This window comes from Carcharodon carcharias, chromosome 9 (assembly GCF_017639515.1).
Source record: "Carcharodon carcharias isolate sCarCar2 chromosome 9, sCarCar2.pri, whole genome shotgun sequence".
NCBI classification, from domain to species: domain Eukaryota; kingdom Metazoa; phylum Chordata; class Chondrichthyes; order Lamniformes; family Lamnidae; genus Carcharodon; species Carcharodon carcharias.
The window spans coordinates 14,333,688-14,357,889 of NC_054475.1; the positions used below are offsets into that span (position 1 = coordinate 14,333,688).

The 24,202-nt window shown below is 42.3% G+C and overlaps 1 protein-coding gene across 5 annotated transcripts in view; it reads right to left on the reverse strand.

The window, feature by feature from the left end:
- Window positions 1-6,861: 6,861 nt before the first annotated feature.
- Window positions 6,862-24,202, reverse strand: part of LOC121282152 (suppressor of tumorigenicity 7 protein homolog) — a 152,863-nt gene continuing 135,522 nt past the window's right edge. For 2 of the 5 annotated variants that reach the window (XM_041195670.1, XM_041195672.1), the window contains exons 13-15: window positions 23,212-23,304; window positions 17,421-17,560; window positions 6,862-7,253 (exon numbers count right to left, since the gene is read on the reverse strand). In XM_041195670.1, the coding sequence (XP_041051604.1) occupies window positions 7,158-7,253; window positions 17,421-17,560; window positions 23,212-23,304 (329 nt within the window). In that variant the 3' untranslated portion in view covers window positions 6,862-7,157. Of the gene's footprint in view, window positions 7,254-17,420; window positions 17,561-23,211; window positions 23,305-24,202 lie in introns of those variants that run through there. The other 3 variants (XM_041195673.1, XM_041195671.1, XR_005944003.1) reach the window with 2 other exon arrangements.

Genomic DNA, 24,202 nt, shown 5'->3' on the forward strand with positions numbered 1-24,202 from the left:
TGGACTAAGAGCCTTAATGAGGGAAGCATGCATGGGAACAGATGTTATGGAGGAGTTCAATTTAACAGGAATAGATTGGACAATCTGCCGGCTGAAAATAAGCATGAAATCATGATTCTAGACACAATGTTGAATTGTTTCATGGGGTAATTGGTCAACCAGTTTGGTTAAGTTTGCAGATGATGTCAATTTATGAATCCCAAACATCAATGCAAATTAAAAGGTTTAATTACTGGGGATTCTCATTCAGCACCTCTTGACACTTTCTGGGTTTACCTTTCACTCGAATTTCTTGTCCATTCTTGCTCAGGTAAGAGATGTAATGGTTAGGCGTGGACACACAAGTTCCCTTTCCAAATGTAAGGAGAAGTAGATTTAAATGGTAAAACAAAAATGCATGTCAGGCAATTTAAGGAAATCCATTAGAAAATTGAGTATCAGCCTATATTAATTTCCAGATAATTTGTATTAGTGATGTTGGTTGAAGGATGCATATTAGCCAAGATATTGGGGAGTTCTCCACTGTTGTCTTTCAGATAGTACTGCTGGATTTATCTCCTTTTAATGAAAATGAGTTCCATGAGACTGGGGTTAAACTAAAGTGTAGGAGAGGGAAAGAGAGCAGAGGACGCAACTAAGACAAGATTTAGATGTTCAAGTGAGGTAGAAAAGTCAAAAAACAGGACCAAATGTTAAAAGAAAATGCTAAAACATTTGAAAACCAAGCTGGATGTGTGTTAATTTAAATGCATGAGGCAAATGGATTTGCAGCTTTGATTTTTTCTGTTAAAGTTTCTGGGCTGGGGATTTGAACCAACAACCTCTGACTCAAATGCAAGAGCACTTCCCCCTCCCCCCCCCCCCCAATCGAATCAGAGCTGAAAGCACTAGGGTGGGTTCCTGGCATTCATTACTGCACTACTAATGGATGCTTTTAGAAAGGATTGAATAGGAGATTTTTCTTATTATTCATTCACGGGCTTCACTGGCTGGGCCAGCATTTATTGTCCATCCCTAGTTGCCCTTGAGAAGATGGTGGTGAGCTGCCTTCTTAGGCCCCTGCAGTCCATGTGGTGTAGGTACTCCCACAGTGCTGTTAGGGAGTTTCAGGATTTTGACCCAGCGACAGTGAAGGAACGGCGATATATTTCCAAGTCAGGATGGTGAGTGACTTGGAGAGGAGCTTCCAGATGGTGGTGTTCCCATCTATCTGCTGTCCTTGTCCTTCCAGATGGTAGTGGTTGTGGGTTTGGATGCTGCTGTCCAAGGAGCCTTAGTGAATTCCTGTAGATGGTACACACTGCTGCTACTGTGCGTCAGTGGTAGAGCGAGTGAATGTTTGTGGATGTGGTGCCAATCAAGCGGGCTGCTTTGTCCTGAATGGTGTCAAGCTTCTTGAGTGTTGTGGGAGCTGCACTCATCCAGGCTAGCGGGAAGTATTCCATCACGGTGTACATTAATGAGTTACACGTGAATATAGGAGGTATGATCGGTAAGTTTGCAGATGACACAAAAATTGGTGGTGTCATAAATAGTGAGGCGGGAAGCCTTAGATTACAGGATGATACAGATGGACTGGTAAGATGGGCAGAGCAGTGGCAAATGGAATTTAATCCTGAGAAGTGCAAAGTGATGCATTTTGGGAGGACTAACATGGCAAGGATATACACAAAGAATGGTAGGACCCTAGGAAGTACATAGGATCAGACGGACCTTGGTGTACATGTTATAGATCCCTGAAGGTAGCAGGACAGGTAGATAAGGTAGTTAAGAAGGTTTGTGGGATACTTGCCTTTATTAGATGAGGCATAGAATGTAAGAGCAGGGTGGTTATGTTGGAACTGTATAAAACGCTAGTAGGGCACAGCTGGAGTACTGTGTGCAGTTCTGGTTGCCACACTGTAGGAAGGATGTGATTGCACTGGAGAGGGTGCAGAGGAGATTCACCAGGATGTTGCCTGGGTTGATGTGTTTCAGCTATGGAGACTGGATAGGCTAGGGTTGTTTTCCTTAGTGCAGAGGAGGCTGAAGGGAGACCTAATAGAGGTATATACAATTATGAGGGTCATAGATAGGAAGAAACTTTTCCCCTTAGCAGAGGTGTCAATAACCAGGGGGCATAGATTTAAGAGGCAGGAGATTTAGAGGGGATTTGGGGAAAAAATCTTTCACCCAGAGGGAACACACTGCCTGAGGTGGTGGCAGAGGAAGGAACCCTCACAACATTTAAGTATTATTTAGATGAGCACTTGAAACGCCATAGCATACAGGGCTATGAGCCAAGTGCTGAAAAATGGGATTAGAATAGATAGGTGCTTGATGGCCAGCATGGACACGATGGGCCTCTTTCTGTGCTGTATAACTGTATGACACACTCCTGACTTGTGCCTTGTAGATGGTGGAGTTACTCGCCGCAGGATTCCGAGCCTTTAACTGGCCCTTATAACCACAGTATTGATATGGCTAGTCCAGTTCAGTTTCTGGTCAATGGTAACCCCCTGGATGTGGATAGTGGGGGATTCATTGATGGTAATGTAATTGAACGTCAAGGGGAGATGGTTAGATTCTCTCTTGTTGGAGATGGTCATTGCCTGGCATTTGTGTGGCGCGAATGTTGCTTGCCACTTGTCAGCATAAGCCTGGATATTGTCCAGGTCTTGCTGCATTTGAACATGGACTGCTTCAGTATCTGTGGAGTCGTGAATGCTGCTGAACATTGTGCAATCACCAGCGAACATCCCCACTTCTGACCTTATGATAGAAGGGTGGTTATTGATGAAACAGCTGAAGATGGTTGGGCTGAGGACACTACCCTGAGGAGCTCATGCAGTGGTGTCCTGGAGCTGAGATGACTGATCTCCAACAAACATAACCATCTTCCTTTGTGCTAGGTATGGCTCCAACCAGCGGAGAGTTTTCCCTCTGATTCCCGTGGACTGCAGTTTTGCTAGGACTCCTTGATCAAATGTGGCCTTGATGGAAATGATCAACAGTAGACTTATGGGGCAGTAATTGGTTGGGTTGAATTTGTCCTGCTTTTTGTGTACAGGACATAGCTGGACAATTTTCCACATAACTGGGTAGATGCCAGTGTTGTAGTTGTACTGGAACAGCTCGGCTAGGGGCGCAGCATGTTCTAGAGCACAAGTCTTCAGTACTATTGCCAGAATCTTGTCAGGGCCCATAACCTTTGCAGTATCTTGTGCCTTCAGCCATTTCTTGATATCACATAGAGTGAATCAAATTGGCTCAAGCCTGGCATCTGTAATACTTGGGACCTCCAGAGGAGGCCGAGATGGATCATCCACTCAACATTTCTGGCTGAAGATTGTAGCAAATACTTCAGTCTCATGTTTTGCACTGATGTGCTGGGCTACTCCATCATTGAGGATGTGGATATTTGTGGAACTGCCTCCTCCAGTGAGTTGTTTAATTGTCCACCACATTCGCGACTGAATGTGGCAGGACTGTAGAGCTTAGACCTGATCTGTTGGTTGTGGGATCTCTTAGGTCTTTCTATCACTTGCTGCTTATGCTGTTTGGCACACAAGTAGTCCTGTGTTATAGCTTCACCAGGTTGACACCTCATTTTTAGGTATGCTTAGTGCTGCTCCTGGCATGCCCTCCTGCACTCTTCATTCAACCAGGGTTAATCCCCTGGCTTCATGATAATAAGGGTGGGGGATATGCCATGCCATGAGGTTACAGATTGTGTTCGAGTACAATAATACTTCCTCTAATGACCCACAGTGCCTCATGGATGTCCAGTCTTGAATTGCTCGATCTGCTGGAAATGTATCCCATTTAGCACGATGGTAGTGCTGCACAACACAATGGAGGGTATCCTCAATGTGGAGGTGGGACTTCATCTCCTACTGGTCACTCCTACCAATACTGTCATAGATGGATCTGCGCCAGGCAGGTTGGTGAGGATGAGGTCAAGTATGTTTTTCCCTCTTGTTGGTTCCCTTACCGCCTGCCGCAGACCCAGTCTAGTAGCCACATTCCAAAGGGCTCGGCCAGCTCGGTCAGTAGTGGTGCTACCGAGCCACTCTTGGTGATGACATTGAAGTCCCCCACCAAAGTACATTCTGCACCCTTGCCATTCTCAGTGTTTCCTCCAAGTGGGTGTTCAACATGGATGAGCATTAATTCATCAGCTGAGGGAGGGTGGTACGTGATAATCAGCAGGAGGTTACCTTGGCCACATTTGACCTGATGCCTTGAGACTTCATGGGGGCTGGAGTCACTGTTGAGGGCTCCCAGGGCAACTCCCTCCCGACTGCATAACACTGTGCCGCCACCTGCAATGGGTCTGTCCTGCTGGTGGAACAGGACATACCCAGGGATGTTGATGCTGGTGTCTGGGACATTATCTGTAAGGCATGATTCCCTGAGGATGACTATTTCAGGCTGTTGCTTGACTAGACTGTGAGACAGCTCTCCCAATTTTTGCCCTAGCCCCCAGATGTTAGTAAGGAGGGCTTTGCAAGGTCGACAGGGCTGAGTTTGCTGTCGTCATTTCCGGTGCCTAGGTCAATATATGAATACGTTAATAGGATGAGCCTTAACACCACTGTCAGGCAATGTTGGACGTGAGCAGAACTTGGGGCAGCGCAAACTGTCTATTTTACAGAATACTGCATAAATTTCAACAGTCTCTACTAACTACAACAACCAGTCTATTTGAAGTCTCGTGATAAAAGCAGGATTAATTCTCCAGCAAAATCTGAGTTGTATAATACAAATTGTCGGTGCAAAGTCAATCCCAGTCACTTACAGCATCAGTTTAAACACAAATATTACTGACGAGAGAGACATGTTGATGAAGCTTTTCATTTTGTGCTCATCGGGACAAGTGCAAAGATGCCAAATTTCAAACGATCACATCAATTTATAATAAAGGAGAAAAGGACGTTGATTGGTTAGCAAATTCACTCTGATCGGCCAAGGCATTCCCCAAATGCCCAAGTAATTCAAAAAATGTGCCAAGCTTGAACATATCCCTTTTGTTTGCAGAGAATGTCTCTCTGTGTATGAATGTATGTTGTTTCCAGCAAGTGTAAATGAGCCACATTACAAGTTCCATTACATTAAATTGTTAGTGTAGCTATTAGTGCACTCAGAATTGTTCAGTGCTGCCCAGTCATGGAATCACATCTAAGAGTAGCTATTTCGTTTTGAAAACCTCTAGTAAACCTCCTCTTAATCATCTCCAATCTAAGGCCAACAATTCCAGCCTCTCCAGTCCCTTCAGATAACTGAAGACACTCCTTCCCTGGTACCATGTTTGCAACAAACACAAGGAAGGTAATTTTAATTGCCTCCACCACCCACCCCAAGACAGGTTGGGATGGGAGTTAAAATTAAAATATAGAAACACAACTACTTCCAGTTATAAAAGAAGCAGGTCAAGGGCGGGGAAATACCCACTCTCAGGTCAGTCACTGGGATCTTTTAATGAAACTGCATGCTTCCATTTTAACTCATGTTTTATTTTTAGTACCTGTAGTTGAAAGGTGACGAGATGGATCCATGAGCCAAGTGCCTTTATTACAACGCTTGTGGGGCAGGTGGAGCAGGAGTGCTTCCACCAACCCACAAAGCTTAAACACCCTATGACGTTCTGCCTCTCTCCACCACATACCATTCTCCCAACCCCCAATGTTGGGCTTAGCTGCTATTTGTATGCTGGCTGCTTTCCAGCCTGAAGGACAGCCAGCCAATCGCCCTGTCATCGGCCAGGAAATCAGCTGACAAAGTTTTCAACAACCCCTTATTACCGGAAAACCCCTTAATACCGGGTTTCCACGTCTGAAAATTCTCAACCCTCAATCTTTTCCTGAGTTATTTTTCAAGCCCCAGGAATCTTAAACTTAAGAAGACAAAACCCTGTTAACACAACGAATGCTGATCAGCCTCAAAGTGAGGGCTGGGTTATTTCCAATGTTTTCTAGGGATGTTCGAGTACTGTAGTATGCAACTCACAGGATGCCTTTGTTCAAATCATAGCCAGATAGTAACTGTCACAGGGTTCAACATTCATCACGGGCAACTGCAAATCTTTATCAGCAGAAAGAGTCAGGCTGATCCTTGTAAAATCTGGAAAAGCTTGGATTTTGAACAGTTGGTGTTTGAAAAGTGGTCTTATCATTAGAATCCAACAGCACAGGAGGACGATATTCAGCTATCTAAATTAGTCCCACTCCCCTCCTTTCTCCATAGCACTGCAATTTTTTTTCCCTTCAAGTATGTCTCCAATCTCCTTTTGGAAGTTACAATTGAATCAGCTTCCACTGTTAGAGAGGTATGTAATACTGTTAAAGGCATAGAGAACATTAAAAGAACAAGGGAAGGGTAACTTTAGGACTGGTGTCAGGAAATTCTTTGCACAATCAACGACTAAAATACAGAATAAGTTTCCAGATACAGTAGCGGAGCTGAAAATATTGAAATAATTTAAGAAACAATTGAGCAACAATAATGGTGGGACAGTTGGAATTTTCTGGATAGATAAATTAAGATGAGTCGCGTGGCCTTCTGCATTCCGTGATCCTCTGAGTGAGTGCAGTACAAGTTAGTGAACAGAAATAAAATGGGATTACCTGGAAAAACTCAGCAGGTCTGGCAGCATCGACGGAGAAGAAAAGAGTTGATGTTTCGAGTCCTCATGACCCTTCGACCGAACTTCGAGTTCGGTCGAAGGGTCATGAGGACTCGAAACGTCAACTCTTTTCTTCTCCGCCGATGCTGCCAGACCTGCTGAGTTTTTCCAGGTAATTCTGTTTTTGTTTTGGATTTCCAGCATCCGCAGTTTTTTTGCTTTTATCTTAGAAATAAAATGGGGTTCATCTACTCAAATAATGCACAAAATTTAACTTTATTTTTTCCCTTTTTGATTTTTTTGTCTGTTTCTCCATTTGGCCAAGAGAAACTGAAATAAACTCTCTTCAGTTCTTTGTTACAAAGTTAAAGCATCCAGACTTGGCAGAAGTGACAGTGTCTCCGACTTGCAGTAGTAGTGTTCTCCTCAGCCTTTCCCTCCTTCATCTCAATAGCCTGGGCAGTGTTTTGTTGTACACTGACAGATCCAGGAAAGGGGTGGGGGGTAGGGAAGGAAAAAGAGTGTTGGGTCTGTTTTCTGTGAACCATTTGTGTCAGATTCGGGTCAGCAGGTGCCAGAAGCTGGAGGGTAAGACACTCTCAATCTTCTCCATCACAAAGTTGAAGGGTGCAAAGAGCGTGCTGAAGAACTGCAAGACATTAAACAGTAAGGAAGTGAGAGTCAGAGACATGTCTTTTGATTGAGTGACATACAGGAGCAGCATTACCAATCCAAAGACACACCCACCAAACCATTAAGGGAAATGCATTGCTGTATTTGTAAAACTATTTGACTCCTGTTTTGTCAACTGACACTGCCTGTGCTGCTCTGGAATGAATTGATGAGAGACTTAGAATGTTATAAAAAAAAACCTGCAGCCTAGAAGTAATCATTTGTGCTACCAGCAGATAAATGTTAATAAAGCATTATTGTTCTGTTTATTTGCACAATAGTAAACAAAATCATTTAAAATATCATCCTGGGTTTTCTTCCAGATTATGAAAATCATGTTGCTCAAGAGCTGATAGCTACTCTGCTCAATATCACATTCTTTCTGTGGATGTTTTTGTGCAAAGGAGGAGGTTTAAATGATTCCAAGGTTGCTTAAGACAATTGGATTCTACAATAGGAGTAGGTGGAACTGTACATTTCTAAATGAATGTATTTACTGTATCTTGCGAGCTACAGATGAAAATAAAGTCAACCAACCTTTCTTAATGGCCCCCACTTTAGATTAGATGAGGCATGCAGCTTGGATTGGGCAGAGGGTCTTTTTCAGAACCCAGCTGTTTCGACATGAGGGAATTTATCTTCTTTGAAATACTTAAACATACTGCCCAGTTTACAGAATCATGCAAAAATACCCAAGATTAACAGATAATTCAAGGTTAGCTGTTGTCCATGGTGTCAGCAGTGGTTCAGTTGGTAGAAATTTCGTCCGAATCAGAAAGCCATGGATTCTAATCCTGTTCCTGCTCCAAAGACCTCAGGCACATAATCTACGCTGACGTTCCCTGTGCAGTGCTGAGGGAGTGCTAGAAGCACTGAATATTTACCTGGCAAAATAAATGTCCCCAAACTTTTACTCCAAGAAATAGTTCAGAATATTCCACTGCTCAAGGCTAACAACTAACAGCAACAAAGGCCACTCCTGATTCGAGTGCAGGATTCCAAGACATTAAACAGTAAGGAAGTGAGAGTCAGAGACATGTCTTTTGATTGAGTGACATACAGGAGCAGCATTACCAATCCAAAGACACATCCCCAAACCATCAAGGGAAATGCATTGCTGTATTTGTAAAACTATTTGACTCCTGTTTTGTCAACTGACTGCCTGTGCTGCTCTGGAATGAATTGATGAGAGACTTAGCATGTTAAATAAAAAAAACCTGCAGCCTAGAAGCAATCATTTGTTCTACCAGCAGATAAATGTTAATAAAGCATTATTGTTCTTTCCAATTTCCATGTGTTGACAGCTTCAGTGTCTTAACATTTAATGAAGATTCCTACATCCTTTATTATTTCAAACTGTCACTCATAACCTCGACTTTTAAAAAAAAATCTTGAGCAGGCTGATTGCATGCAATGTATAGCACAGAAGCAGGCTTTTCGATCCAACTCATCTGTGCTGGTGTTAATACTTCGCGTGAATCTCCTCCTATGCCATCTGCCTCATCTCAGCCTTTCAGTATATCTTTCTATTCCCTTTTCTCTCATATACTCGCCTAGTTTCCTTTTGAAAGCATCTAAGCTATTTCCTTCAACCATTTTCTGTGATAGCATGTTCTACGTCCTAAACATTCTCCGAGTAAAGACATTTCTTCCCATTTTCCTACTGCATTTATTAGCAACTATCTTTTATTGATAGAACACATCACTTGTAAACGTTGGCTGCGAAAGGATTCCATTCAAAATTGTCCAGGATCAGAATGCAGAACTAGGAAATTGTACAAAATGGTTTCACTGACAAAGACAAATACTAAAATAATTTACCAAAATAGTATAGAACTCCAACGGACACACATTGGAATTCACAAAACTTCAGTTAAAGGACTTAATTACTTGACCGGTTTTTTTAAACAAACATATCTGGCTCAAATGGGGAGGAAACTCCTGGCCCAGATATCTAGATGATCTGGACTTTGGCATAGGGAGCATGATCTTGAAATTTGTTTTCTTAAACAGCAAGCAGGCTGTTAAAGATTTCAGGAAGAGACATGACAGATTGGCAGAATGGGTGGACAGATGATAGGTACAATTTAATGTGACTACACAAGAAATAGGAGCGGGAGTAAACTACATGGCCCATTGTGTCTGCTCCACCATTCAGTACGATCATGGCTGATCTTGGGCTTCAACTCCATTTTCCTGCCCACTCCCCATATCTCTCAATTCCATGGGACCCCAAAAATATGTCTATCCCAGCTCTAAATGTATTCAACAGTTGAGCAGACACAACACTCTGGGGTAGAGAATTCCAAAGATTTACCACCCTGAAGTAATTTCTCCTCATCTCAGTCCTAAATGATCGGTCCCTTATCCTGAGACTGCATCCCTGTGTTTCAGACTCCCCAACCAGCAGAAGCAAGCTCTCAGCATCTCCCCAATCAAGCCCCTTCAGAATGTTGTAGGTTTCAGTGAAATCGCCTCTCATTCTTCTAAACTTCAGAGAATATAAACCCAATTTACTCAGCTTATCGCCAAAGGCCAATCCCCTCACCCCAGTGACCAATTTAGTGAATAAGTATGAAGTTACACACTTTAGGAGGAAAATTATGGAATGGGAATATACATTTAATGGGAAGATGCTGAAAGGGTGGACTGTAGATTAACAAAAGAAGCCTACGGACTCAAATACATAATCAAATGAAACAGCAAGCACAGATAGATGAAGGCAATAGCTATTTGGGCTGGAGCTGAAGTGTAAAGTAGCACTGGTGTAATTTATAAAACATTGGCTCGTTAGAAGTCAATAGGCATGGTATAAAAAGGGCTGCTAAACATTAGGAACCTATTTCATGTTACAAGCGCAGGCGAATATCACTGCCTAGGTGTCAGGAAGGTTTTAGATTTTAATGCATAAATGCTTTCCTATAGGGGGGGGTGGTTGAAGTACAGGTCAATGTATCTTTTAAGGAAAACGTGGATAAATATTTGAATCAGAGGGAAGTGGGGGGGGTGGGGGCAGGTGCGGTTAATTTTGTACAGCACTACTTTGTTTCTTCTAAAATATTTAAGTAGAAACAATGACAATTTAATTAATTCAGCCGAAACTAAGTAACAGTTTTATTTGAGGCCGTTATCTTCTGACCCTGATGCATTGTGAATCACAGAGAGATCTGCAATCGTCAGCTTAAGCTAAACTACTGCCTTGCCTGGTATTAACTCCTTGCCTGTTCTGACAACTTTATAGCTGAACATCAATGCCAAATAAATTCTAGTTACATGCCCACATAATCAAATTCAAGACACATCATAAAATAGTGAAAGTGAAAAGGTCACATCAAAGTTAATAGAATCGTACAGCATAGGAGACCTTTTGGCCCATTGCGTCTGTACTATTCTTTGAAAGAGCTATCCAATTAGTCCTTTCCCTTTGCTCTTTCCCCATGGCACTGCAAGTTTTTTTTCTGTTCTAAGTATTTACCTAATTCCCTTTTGAAAGCTTTTACTGAATCTGCTTCCACCACCCTTTCAGGTAGTCTACTCCACATCATCATAACTCTCTGTGTAAAATAAATTCTCATTCGCCCCTCCCCTGGACTTTTTGCAATCACCTCAAATCTGTGCCCTCTAGTTTCAGACCCTATTGTCAGTGGAAATAGTTTCTCTCTACTCCACCAAAAATGTTTAATGATTCTGAGCATATTAAATTTTCCCTTAACTGTCTCTATTCAAAGATCAATCCCATCTTCTCCAGTCTCTCTTCACATAACTGAAGTTCCTCATCCCTGGTATCATTCTGGTAGATCTCTTCTGCACCATGCCCTTGACATGCTTCCCAAGGTGTGGTCCCCAGAATTAGGCACAATGCTCCAGCTGGGGTCTAAACCAGTGATTTAGTAAGGCTCAGCATATCTCCCATTGCAGTTATTTATTCAAAAACCAAAATAAACATAATCATATTTAAAATCCTGAAGATTTCGATTACTAAATGGGATCTGCAGCAGGAATTTTTTTTTTTTTACTCGTTCAAGGGATATGGGCATTGCTGGTTAGGCCAACATTTATTGCCTGTCTCTAATTGCCCTTGTTCAGAGGGCATTTTAAGCTTCACCCACATTGCTGAGGGTCTAGAGTCACATGTAGGCCAGGCCAGGTAAAGATGGCAGATTTCCTTCCCTAAAGGATATTAGTGAATTAAATGAGTTTTCTTCAACCAAATTCAAATTCCACCATCATTGAGGTGGGGTTCGAACCAGGGTTCCCAGAGCATTACCCTGGGTCTAGCCAATGACAATACCACTATGCCATCGCCTCCCCTTGCTCCAATTTAAAAATAGCTTCAGGGTTTTAATAGTGAAACCTCATTGTGCTGTGTCTACATAATTAAATACTCAGCTGTGTTATTATAAACCAGGTATTATGAAAGGATTTAATAAAATAAGTGTAGAAAAGGTGTTTCCATTTGTGACAAGTTCCAAAACTAGGGGCCATAAATATAAGATAGTTACTAATAAATCCAATAGGGAATTCAGGAGAAACTTCTTTATCCAGAGAGTAATGAGATTGTGGAATTTGTTATCAAAGTATAATTGAGGTGCATAGTTTAGATGCATTTAAGGGGAAGCTGGATAAACACAAAGGAGAAAGGAACAGAAGGATAGGTTAATATGTTGAGATGAGGAGGCTCGTGTGGAGCATAGGCTGGTTGGGTCTGTTCCTGTGCTGAAAATTCCATAAATAAAAATTCAACACTAACCCTCACATTCTGCTCTGTTACCAAGGACACTTTCTTCTACATCTGTAACGTTTGCTGTTGCCACTCCTATCTCTTCTGCCACCAGCCAACAAAACTCGAGTCTATGTTGAGGCTCAATGTCCCCAACACAATTCTAGCTTCAACTAAGTTCAACTTATATGCAAAGCCATTGGTCAAGTCCTCATCTGTTTAAGTCCAGTACTGCCATCCTCTGGTCTCTTCAAGCTCTGCTGTATCACCTACACCACGCTGAACTGACTTCAAAATTCTCAGCTTCACTCTCAATTCCTCCTTACCTTCATGGCTTCCTCCTGCTTTATGTTCCAGTGTACATTCGCTGTTTCTCAGCTCCACTACTGGTAGTTGCTTGTCCACACCTGTCCTCTGAAGCTCCCTTCCTAGGCTCCTTTCGTCCTGCCATTCCTATATCTGCTTTCAACCACCCCCCCCACCCCATGAGCTTCGAGTGACTTCTATCCCAACCTTAACTCTCAATATATCCCCGTACCTGCAACTCCCCAGCCCCATTAACAAGACCATCTCAAGTATTCAAAAGCTCTTCTGCATTAAGGAGGAAAAGCAGCAACATATTTGTTTATGTTGGTGAATTATGTTCAAAGGGTGAGACTCTCTGCTTAATGACCCTGTGGTGTCATCGGTAGTCAAAGAGTGATACAACTGTTAATGGAACACTTTGATCTCATCCAAACAAAATATTAATTCTACTGCCTTCCCAATACAGCACTGAGTTGTTAGTTAGACTTGGTCTCAACCAGCCTTTGCCCAGAATATTACTTCCTGACACCTGCCCTGAACAAGCCCTTCTTTGAGGATGCGATGCTCTAACCCACGCGATTAATGATACAGCACAGGAGGCCATTCAACCCTTGTGCCTGTACTGACTTTCCAATTTGGTTCTTATAGCACTGCCCACTGAAAGTAGTGCCTACAGCTGACATTTATAACTCTTGAAGACTAGAAATAAAATTCATGATTGCCAGGTGGAATGTTTCACTCTTTTAAAATAAAAGACAATAAATAGACATAGGACTATTATAACTGGAACAATATTACTACCCATCATAGTAATTTTCCCAATGGGGTGGAATTCATATTTATAAAAAACAGATGGCCTTATTTAAACCAGTTCCTGTGTTCATCTGCTGACCTACCAGCCCTGACACCGTATTTTCATGCAGAGTATTTTTTCCACTGATACGCTCTCATTTTTAGCAAAACCTAATCTCTAATGGTAGAGTGCAAAAAAGGCCCCTGTGTTTTCCCATTAATCATACAAGGCTTCGACCCAAACTGTGCAGAGACACAGAAGCAACATGAGCAGCAATGCTTTTTTTCCACACAACAGACTGGCACAGGGGAAGGTTACATGGATCTGGTTCCTGCTCCCGAGGCTGCTCTGGTTAGTTTCACACTGGCCAACAAGTGGAGTCAGCACATTCAAGAGAGCTCGATTCCTCCCCCCAACCCGCTTTCTTCGGATTGTGGGACTCGACCATTAACTACCACTACCGCCCTAACCAATCCCCCTTGTGAAGAGAAGATTTATTACAGAATTACCAGCAGCCACACATGAACTGTCCCTCTGCTTTATTTCACCATCTGATGCACATTACAACCATGTGCTGAGCACTGCCAAAAATTGATTGCTATCACCCACACTATCAGCAAGCTGAATGATATCTTTCTGCTGTCTGACACTCCAAGATGCATGCTTTCGCTTGTAGGTGTGACAAGATTTGTTTCTATTTACAAAGTAAAGCTTCAGCTAAATTTTTCTTTGCCAATTTCACCCCCCCAACGACTCCTCTTCTTTCTCGGTAATCATCCACTCTCATCTTGCCCAAGCCTTCATGACTGAGGATCAAAAAAAAAGGCCAAGAGACTGGGCCAAGCGACTGTGCCCAGCACTGCAATCCTGACCCACTGCAAGGGCAGTTGCGAAGAGTTAGGGTGGGCACCTTGTCCTGGTCTGTTACATTCACCAAAGGAAAGGACTAGGCTGCTCCACAGACAGGTCCAGCAGCATAAACAAAGCCAAGTCTTGAGTGGCAGGAGAGGGGTCAAGTGGGTCACTGCAGCAGGAACTGTGGCTGATTTTCTCTCCTTTCTCTATCCCAGAGAATGAGGGTCAAAATGGTGCACCTGTCACTTATAACTGACTTAAAACAACATGCTACTTTAGCAGAGTCTATAATAGAGTCATTATATTTAGACTCTGGAAGGGTTAGACTGGATGGGGTGAATGGCCTTTTCTTGTGGCTTTTATTACTAGCTTCATGGAATCACATATTCCAGGAAAGAATAGGACAAAAGTCCTCTCCATTTGCAGGTCTCAATTTTTAACCACTCAGGCGGGAGCACTAGTGATCTCATAAGTGGATGAAGGCAGCTCACCACCACCTTCTCAAGGGCAACTAGGGATGGGCAATAAATGCTGGCCCAGCCAGCGAAGCCCACATCTTATGAATGAAGTTTTAAAAAATTCCTGTTGTGTTTACCTTTCGAAGATAACTAGCAGAGTGCCATGCAACATTTCACCACTTCCCTTAACTATTACATCAAAAGAAACAGTAGGATTCCACCCAGAAGAGATTTTGTCCATTCTCAGCCACTCCACTTGCAGGGGGACTTGGGCAATGCCAGGTGTCTTCATGCAGCACTTAGCTGAGATCAAATGCTCAGGGTAGGGACTGTAGGAATATTTGAAGGCCAGTTCGCCACTTCTTTGAAATAATGCCATGGAATCTTTCACATCCACTTCAGAGAGCAGACGGTACTTCTGTTAAATTTTTCATCCAACCTTTCCTTCAACAGTGCAGCGCTCCCTCAGTAACTGCACTGGAGTGTCGGCCTAGGTTATGTGCTCATGTCTCTGGAGTGGGACTTCAACCCACAACCTTCTGACGCAGAAGCAAGAGTGCTATCCTGAGCCACTTGAGAAGTGTATACTTGGGAAGTAAACAAAACATTCCATCATATGATCAAATAGAATATATGGTACAGAAAAGGGCCATTCAGCCCAAGCAGTACAATGTGGTATTTATGCTCCACACAAGCCTCCTCCCATCATTCTGCGTCTAAATCTACCATCATAACCGTTTATTCTCTTCTCCGTCATATGCTTAAACATCTCAATTGTCTCTGCGTGCAGGGCCTTATGTCTGAAGAAATTATTTCCTGAATTTGCTTTTAACTGGCTCTACTCTAGAATGAAGGTTCAGTCCCGTGTTGTAGATTTCCTTACTGTAGAACAGTCACTCCTTGTCTACTCTCTTTATCTCCTTCATTATTTTTATAGTGTGGGGGCTTGCACCCTTCTGCACCGTGGCACTGTTGCATCAACCTTCTGCACTGTCCCAATGCACTGCTGTTTCATTGTTAGAAGAACGTCATTTTGCTGATGAATTCAGGCTACTCATGTCTACATTGGCCCACCAGGGATCACTGGCTTCATGACTGCCAATCATGTGGGCAATGCTGGTCTTTTTCAAAGCTACTTGTGGGAATTTTATAAACAGTAAATCCTACATTGTAGCCATGACTAGACTTCGCAAAGTAGTTCCATGGCTGTTAAGTGCAGTGGAGTTCCCCTAGTGTTTCAACCAACATTTAACCCTTAAACAACATGAATAAAAAAAAAGTACAAAATGCTGCTTATGGGATCTTGCTGTACGCAAACTGGCTGCTATGTTCCTACAGTTAAATAATAACCACTGTCCAGGAATATTTCACTGGCTTTGGGACTTTCTGGGGCTGTGAAAGGGCCTATATAAATGCAAGTTCTCTTTCTTTACTCCAATCATACCAACAGATAACAACTCAGTTATTACTGCAAATACAGTTGTAGCTTAGTACAAGAGTCCTTTAATTCAGTCACAAGCTATAAGCAGTTTAAAAAAGAACTAACTGCAGTTGGAATTGTGTCCCAGGATTAACAACATAAATGCTACAAGGTTCATCAATTGTCTGCCAGCTTGGGAAAGAAGTCAAACTACTTTCGAATAAATATAGACTGTGTGATTTGTGCAACCATGTATATGACAAGAGAGTAATTTTCTAATCTGGCGGACAGTTTTCAAATCCAGGAAGTTACGTTAACTATTTTCGTGGGGATGGTTAAGGAGCTGTAGCTGTTAAAATTAGTCTGGAATATCCAAGAGATACAGTTCAGATTGGATTTATACAGCTACCCCAGTGGTTAAACATTCAAGAAAAGAAAGCTGTGTGTATGAACGTTATTTATAAAAGGACAGCTTAAACATTTAGACTTTAGCCTTTTGTTTTCTTTTCAAGGAGCTACTTAAAAAGGTTTTCACTACAATTATGGTCACGTATCAAACGCATGACTGTCAATTATTTCCCTGTTCACCTTTTAAAATCAATTCCCTTAAGTTTTAGGTTTAAACATGGTCTGATATTATGAAGCTCTATCATGTATAAGAATATAAGAAATAGATGCAAGGGTCAGCCATACTGCCCCTCAAGCCCACTGCACCATTCAATAGTATCATGGCTGATTTTCTACAACTCCACTTTCCCACCTGTTCCCCATATCCCTTCATTCCCTTAGTTGTCAAAAAAAATCTACTGATCTCAGCCTTAAACTTATTCAACGACTGAGCATTCACAGCCCTCTGGGGAAGAGCATTCCAAAGATTCAGGACCCTCCAAGTGAGGAAATTCCTCCCCATCTGAGTGCTAAATGGCTGACCCCTTATCCTGAGACTATGATTCTCTAGTACTTGACTCTCCAGCCAGGGAAACAGCCTCTCAGCATAAATTTGAAGCAAAAGAGAAATTCTATAGAAGCACAAGATAATTCCAGAAGCTAAAGAAAATAATGCAGTTATTCTGTTTATTATCCTGGACAATGTGGCTGACAAATTAAAAAGATAGTGAAGATACCCAATAAGGAATGGGCAGCTGGGACTACTCCAAGATCCAGGAGCTGAAAAATCTGAAGCAATGATGGGAACACATTTTTGATTTGAGATCGATAGATTTTTGCTAGACAAGAGCAGAAAAGGATACAGAGCCAAGGCAGATGGATGGAGTTAGCCAATCAGCCATGATCTCACCGAATGATGGAAATAGGCTTGATGGGCTGAGTGGCCTCCTCCTGATCCTACACTCCTAAGATCCAAAAATGTAAAAGCCCCCAGCCAAATTGTAAACCCCTCTCTTCCCTTTGAGGTGCAGATGGAGCAGCTATATGTTCCTTGATTCAGGCTTGTAGCATTCAGATTTAATCGAATTCTCGACCTTTTGCAGCCAAAATTTTCCAAGTTTTACTCACATTGGTTACAGAACAAAGTAGGTTCACAAGCAAGAGGTAAAATACAAGTGCCTGGAAATTTTACTGGCAATACTTACAGCCTTAGCAAAGACGCCCATGAGTTCTGGAAACTGATGCGTGAGGAGTGCCAGCATTGCAGTGAATGAACATAGTCCCGCTGTGAACAGAATGAAGAACGGAAGCTCCTTCTTAGGATAAACTGAAACTTCATGGAAAGCTAAAAGGGCAAATAACAAAGGATTCATTTTAAAAGTGCATTATAACCTGATGAATCATACAGACTCTCCTGTTCTTTTTATTTAAAAAAAAAATTGTTCACAGGACATGAGCAAAAGCAGCATCGTTGCATTTATTGTCCGTTCCTAGTTGCCCCGGCGAAGATGAGCTTTTTGGTCTCTTAGGGAATCAAGGGATAATGGGAAGGGGGTGGGAAAATGGAGTTGAAGCTCAAGATCAGCTGAGATCACACTGAATGGCAGAGCAGGCTTGACAGAATGCATGGTCTACTCCTGTTCTTATTTCCTATGTTCTTATATACCACAGTTCTTGTGCTGATGTTAGGTAGTGACATTGAAAAACATCAGTGTTTGGCCCACATGAACCAGAGTAGCCCATTAACCCCCTCAAACTTGTTCTGTCTTTCAATGAAACCTTGGCTGATCTGTGTCCTAACTCCAGAGGCCTGCCTCGGTTCTATATCTTTTTATACCCCTTGTCTAGCAAAAATCTAAGAATCTCAGGTTTAATATTATTAATTGAGCTAGCATCTGCTGCTTTTTGTAGCACGGAGCTCCGCATTTCTACCACCATTAGTACAAATGCTTCCCAACACCTCTCCTGAACGGCCTGGTTCTGATTTTATGGTTAAGTCCCATTGTCCTACTTGAAAAGAAAACTGTCCACCCTATTAATTTCTTTCAAAATCTCAGAAACCTCAAATCACATCACTCCTTACCTTCTATATTCTCAGAAATATAAAATGAGTTTGTGTAATCTCTCTGTATAATCCAACCCTTAGAGCCCAGGCAACATGGCAACATTCTGGTGAATCTGCACAATAGGCCAATATATCCTTTCTAAGCTGCAGTGCCCAGAACTGCACACGGTGCTCTAGATGCAGCCTAAACGAGGACTCTGAAGCCAAACTTCCTCCCTTTATATTCTAGCCCTCAAGATATAAAGGTTAACATTCCTTTAGGCTTTTTGATTATTTTCTGTGCCTGTTTATCATTAAGCATACAAGTAGTTCTGAGCCCTGTGCCTTTTGACCATGAGCTGGTTAGTTTAATCGCTAACTCTGTGCAAAGCTGTGTTTAAGCAGGGTACCTGGAGGCACTCAGTCCTAGCTCAGTGTTACTGATTTTCTGTCTCCTTCAGCTGGGAGACTGAAGAGGAATCCTCCTATTACTCCCACCTCCCCACAACACAACACAACACAGCACAGCACAACACAAATGATCAGGAATTTGAACCAACATCATTCTGCTTCATGTTGTTCATTACAAGTGCGCACTGGCTGTTACGATAAGAGCTGCGCTAATCTAAATTGCAACTGTGCTTCTCCGAATGTGCTGCTATTCTTATAAAAGCAAAATAGAGAAAACAGGTAAGTATACAGAATTCAGGACAAAAATCACTTCATTTAGGAGAAGCTTTGTACAACCTGGCAGACAAAATGCTGCCCTTACGACCTCTTAGATGAATGGCCAAACCAAGACAAGGAGGAAGAGATTTCCTCTCCAATTGCTGCTGTGGCTCATGAGCAAGATCAGAAAGTCTAAATCGAGACCCTGCTTCACTGTAGTCACAGCATCAAAATTCATGGAATAAGGCTTTTTTTTCCCCATTATTGGTCAAAGAAAGTGAATGCAAAGTGAATGCGTTCTAGTCTGGAGTACTACCATATCATGATCAGAATCTCACTGTAGAGAACACTCAGTCAGTAACAAATGGTTTTCATTCCTTTACCTTCTGTTCTAATAAATGGTTATGCACCTGAAACCTTAATCTGCTCGTTCTCTTTCAGACGCTGATGAACAGATTAATTATTTCCAGCGTTATTAGTTCTAGCTCTCATTTTTCTTGCCCGCTTGCAATCCTCCCTTAATAATCTCACATAAAATTACAAATTACTCTCAAATTGCTTTTCTTTCCCATTTTTCTTTTCTGACAACGTTAATGGGGAAGCTAGGAAATGCTGAATTTAACTGCAGGATCCGTTTTACATTTTTGGACTCTGGTTCCTGGCCTGCAGCCAGTCAGATAGAAACTACCAGGCAGGACCATCTACTACTCCAGGTCACAGACCAGGGAGGGAGGGAGAGCAGGTGGCTCATGAGGGTCTGACTGTGGGGTGTATGCAACAGATTTGCTTGGGGCGGTCGAAAAAGTGGACAGTGCCATGGCGAATGCTGCTGTTGGGTCTAGATATTCTTGGCCCACTCGGCTTATGGGTGTCCTGAACCCTGGGAAACCCACCTGCAGTCAATGAATTTAAAACAAAGCTACAATTTAAGACACATAGTTGCATTAAAATATTTCAATCAGAAACCTGTTTTTAAAAAGCAGGTGGTAGACTGCTTTCATATTTACGACTTTCTTCACTCACCGGTCAAAACATAGAACTCACTACCATATTGAATAGTCGAGGTGGGTCGCTTAGATGCATTTAAGGGGAAACTAGGCAAGTACATGAGGGAGAAAGGGATAGAACCTTATGCAGGCAGGGTGAGATGAAGTAGGGTGGGAGGAAAGAAACAAAAAATGCTGGAAAAACTCAGCAGGTCTGACAGCATCTGTGGAGAGAAAGACAAAGAGATAACGTTTCGAGCCTGTATGACTCTTCTTCAGAGCTAAAGTAGAAATGTGGTGAAATATATACTGTTTAAGGGAGGTGGAACAGGTGAAGCTTTACGGAAGGCCAGCGATAGGTGGAAGCAAAGGAGAGATTGCAAGAAATGTCATAAACAAAAGGTCAAAGGGTTGTTAATAGTGGCAACATTGGCTAAAGGAGGTGCTAATGGTGACATTAAGAGTGGGAAGCAGAATGTGATAAAGGCAGGACCAGGGTAGGGGGAGGGGATGGTGGTGGGAAAAAAGGTCAAAAAGGCTGAAAGCTGGGGATAAAACAATGAATAAAAATGGAAATAATTTTTAAAATTATAATAATGAAATTAAGTGGGGGGAATAAATAAATAAATAAAAATTAAAACAAAAAAATAAAAATGAATATAGAAAAAAGCAGGGGGATCAAAAAGGGGTGGGGGGAGTTCATGGTCTGAAGTTGTTGAACTCAATATTAAGTCCAGAAGGCTGTAAAGTGCCTAGCCGGAAGATGTGGTGCTGTTCCTCCAGTTTGAGTTGAACTTCACTGGATCATTGCAGCAGGCTAAGAATGGACATGTGGGTACAAGAGCAGAATGGGGTGTTGAAATGGCAAGCGACAGGAAGGTCTGGGTCATGCTTGCTGGCAGACCAAAGATGTTCCGCAAAGCAGTCAATCAGTCTGCATTTGGTCTCTCCAATGTAGAGGAGACTGCATTGGGAGCAGCGAATGCAGTAGACTAAATTGAGGGAAGTGCAAGTGAAGCACTGCTTCACTTGAAAGGAGTGTTTGGGACCTTGGACGGTGAGGAGGAGGGAAGTAAAGGGGCAGGTGTTACACCTTCTGTGCTTGCATGGGAAGGTGTCGTGGGAGGGTGTGAAGGTGTTGGGGGTGATGGAGGAGTGGACCAGGGTGTCCCGGAGAGAACAGTCCCTCCAGAATGCCGATGGGGGGGAATGAAGGGAAGATTTGTTTGGTGGTGGCATCAAGCTGGAGTTAGCGGAAATGACAGAGGATGATCCTTTGAATGAGGCGGCTGGTGGGGTGAGAACATATTAGGTTGGGAGGAGACTTGTGTGGAGCATAAACACCATTTGGCTCAACTGATCTGTGCTGGCCTGTTTATGTGCTATAAATCATATGCAATTCTACGTAACCTGACAAAAAGATGTGTTTGGCTGAATTGACAGGAGTTGAGAAGCACTGTTCCTTTACGGTGCTAATTAACTGTAAAGAGCAGGGGCTGCTCTTTTTCCATTCAGATGCAGAAATCAGTCCCTGGGGGTTTTCCTTCTGAGCAATGAGATCATCTTAACTAAGTGACCATTTGACCCAATATCTCAGGTAGGAATTTACTTCCTAGCAAAGCATCATCTGCTTAGAAACGGTAAACCACAACCCCATAATCCACTTTTGTAGATGCCTATGAAGGTCACCCTCAGACACTCCAAACCCCTTCAACAGAGATAGGCATACTCTTCCAACCACAACATACAAACAGCAAGAGCTGCACAACTGCTTGTCCTCTACCAGGATTACAGCACACAACAAGTAAAATCAAATAGAAATCTTGTATGCTGAGCTGGAGACTTTCGCAAATTCAGCACATTGTGAATACCAAGTGAGCCCCTGGTCTCTGTAGGAATCTGTACCTGTGCCCTGAAGCAATTCCTTTCCAAATTGAAGCAGAGTACCAAGTTCCCGTGCTGATAAGGCACAGATTTTAAGCTTCATAATAATACATTAAGCCATTAAAATAACTTAGGTATTATGAAGGGACCCTGAATCCTACCTTCCTCATTGAGTGATTAAAATTATCACTTAGCTGAACTGTGTAATTTTACATTTATTTACTCAACAGTAAAACTGTGAACCCTTTTACTCTGCAGTATGCCAGGAATTTTCAGTGAGAATTGTCTGCACATTTTTGACCTAATTATAGGAGAAAAGCTCAAAGCTAAACTTGCAAATGAAAACTGCTTTTCTTTTAGCCATTTTCTTCAGAACTTTATGAACTCACAATGCTAATTTTAACTTTTATCAAAACAATTTCACATTTCTATAATGTTTCTCATGTATGGCAGTGCAAAGTTGTCGAGTCGGGGGAACAGAAAGGTTAGGCTGAAGACCATGGCTGGAGAAGACTTTTAAAAACAGGGAGGAAGATCACAAGGCTGAGTGAATTAAGGATCAAGTTCCAGAGGACAGGGGTGTAATGTTTAATAGAGAGACTGCCAATGGTGTAGTGGGGGAGGCAAGGAGCTTGTCTACACAAATGAGGGTGAGCTCCCGGAGGAATCTAGGGTGGAACTCTTGAAGGGAGAAAGAGCTTTCATTTATATAGCACTGTTCACATCTGCAGGATGCCATAATGCTCTTTACAGCCAATTAAATATTGCTGAAGTGTAGTCATTAATGTTGGTAAGCAAACGTAGCAGTAAATTTGCAAAGCACAAGGTTCCACAAATAGCAATGAGATGAGTGACCAGTTAATCTGTATTTCATTTTTAGTGCTGGTTGAGGGTTAAATGTTGTATGGGACAATGCGGAACTACGCTGCTCTTTTTTGAATAGTGCCACTGGATCTTTCTTTTCATGTCCACCTTGAATGGCAGACAGAGACTCAGGTTAATGTCTCATTCAAAAGTTTGCACCTCCGACAGTGCAGCAGTCCCTCAGTACCACACAGTGTCAGTCTGGATTACATGCACATTCTGTGCAGATGGCCAATGGGGGTGGAGAATGATAGGACAGCGAGACATTGCAAAAATGAGAAGAGGTTGTAGCATCTGGATGAGTTGTAGCTTGCAGAGGGTGGATGTAGCTGCAGAACCTTTGATAAGTTAAGCCTTGACATCATAAAAGCATGGATCCGGTTTCAGCAGCATTGAGAGGTGGGGGCAGGTGGAGTAGGAATATAACACATTCTACTAATTTATTAAAACTTGAGTTACTTTTTCAAAGCTTTATTTAAAATCTCATTTAATGGAAGAGAAAAGTCACATTCTTTATCAAGGAATAAAAGGTTGGATCATGGAACATACATGGCAGTAACTCTCGGTCTGCTGTTTCAGTGCAGCTGGGATATGGATAGAAAAGATGACCTTTCTCCAAGGGATATGGGATCATTCGAAAAGCTGAAAGTAGAACAGTAACACAGATAAGATACACGGCATTCACTGTAATAAACCACAGATGTTCCAGCAATGCAGCAGTCTCTAGAGTGAGTGACTCTCTCCTTGCAAGATCCTGGGTATTAGCAATTATGGTAAAATAAATGGTTCTAGCTTCAAATGACTGACCCTCAGACAAGGTGAGCTTGGTATGTGCCACGTGTGTCTGAGAGTAGCTGAACATTAGAGTTAATATTACCTGAAATGTGGAGTTAATCACAACACCAAAATCAATTACTGTGTATGTTAATTCTCTTATCATTCCTCAAACTGCCTTGTACTATTGTGCAGCACCTGTGTTTTAACTTAATCCAATTTCCTGTGGTCTATATTGAGGGTGTCCAAACCTCAGCCTGCACTCTTCACTTCATGTTTTCTAACAGCCCACCAAATAGCTGGTTCAAGAAAAGCCTATTAGTGGAAACCAGTGATCTTTGAGCCCAGAATGAAAAGTAACAAATTGGATGGTGGTTCTTGCAGTAAGAACACAACGGGTCCACATGCATCTCTCCCTCCAGTCAGAGCCAGTCTCAGGCATTCATGGGACTTACAGAGTTCCAGAGGAGAGAGTGAAGTGAAGGAGAGAGAGAACCAGAGAAAGGCAACCAAAATTTAATATAAGGATGGAGGGAGAGTATGCAAGAGCGAGAGAGAGCAAAGAGGAGAGGGAGGAAGAGACATGGACATACAAAGACACAAAGGTACTGTGGTTTAACAGGCAAAAATTCAAAACAGTACAGCTGAGTGTGAAAGAATTGCATATTCAATTCCCAAATTTCATGATAATTGATCAGTCACAGCTCATTCCTAAATTGTGGCACATAGATTTGGTTCACTGCCTCAAAATTTTGCATGCAGATCA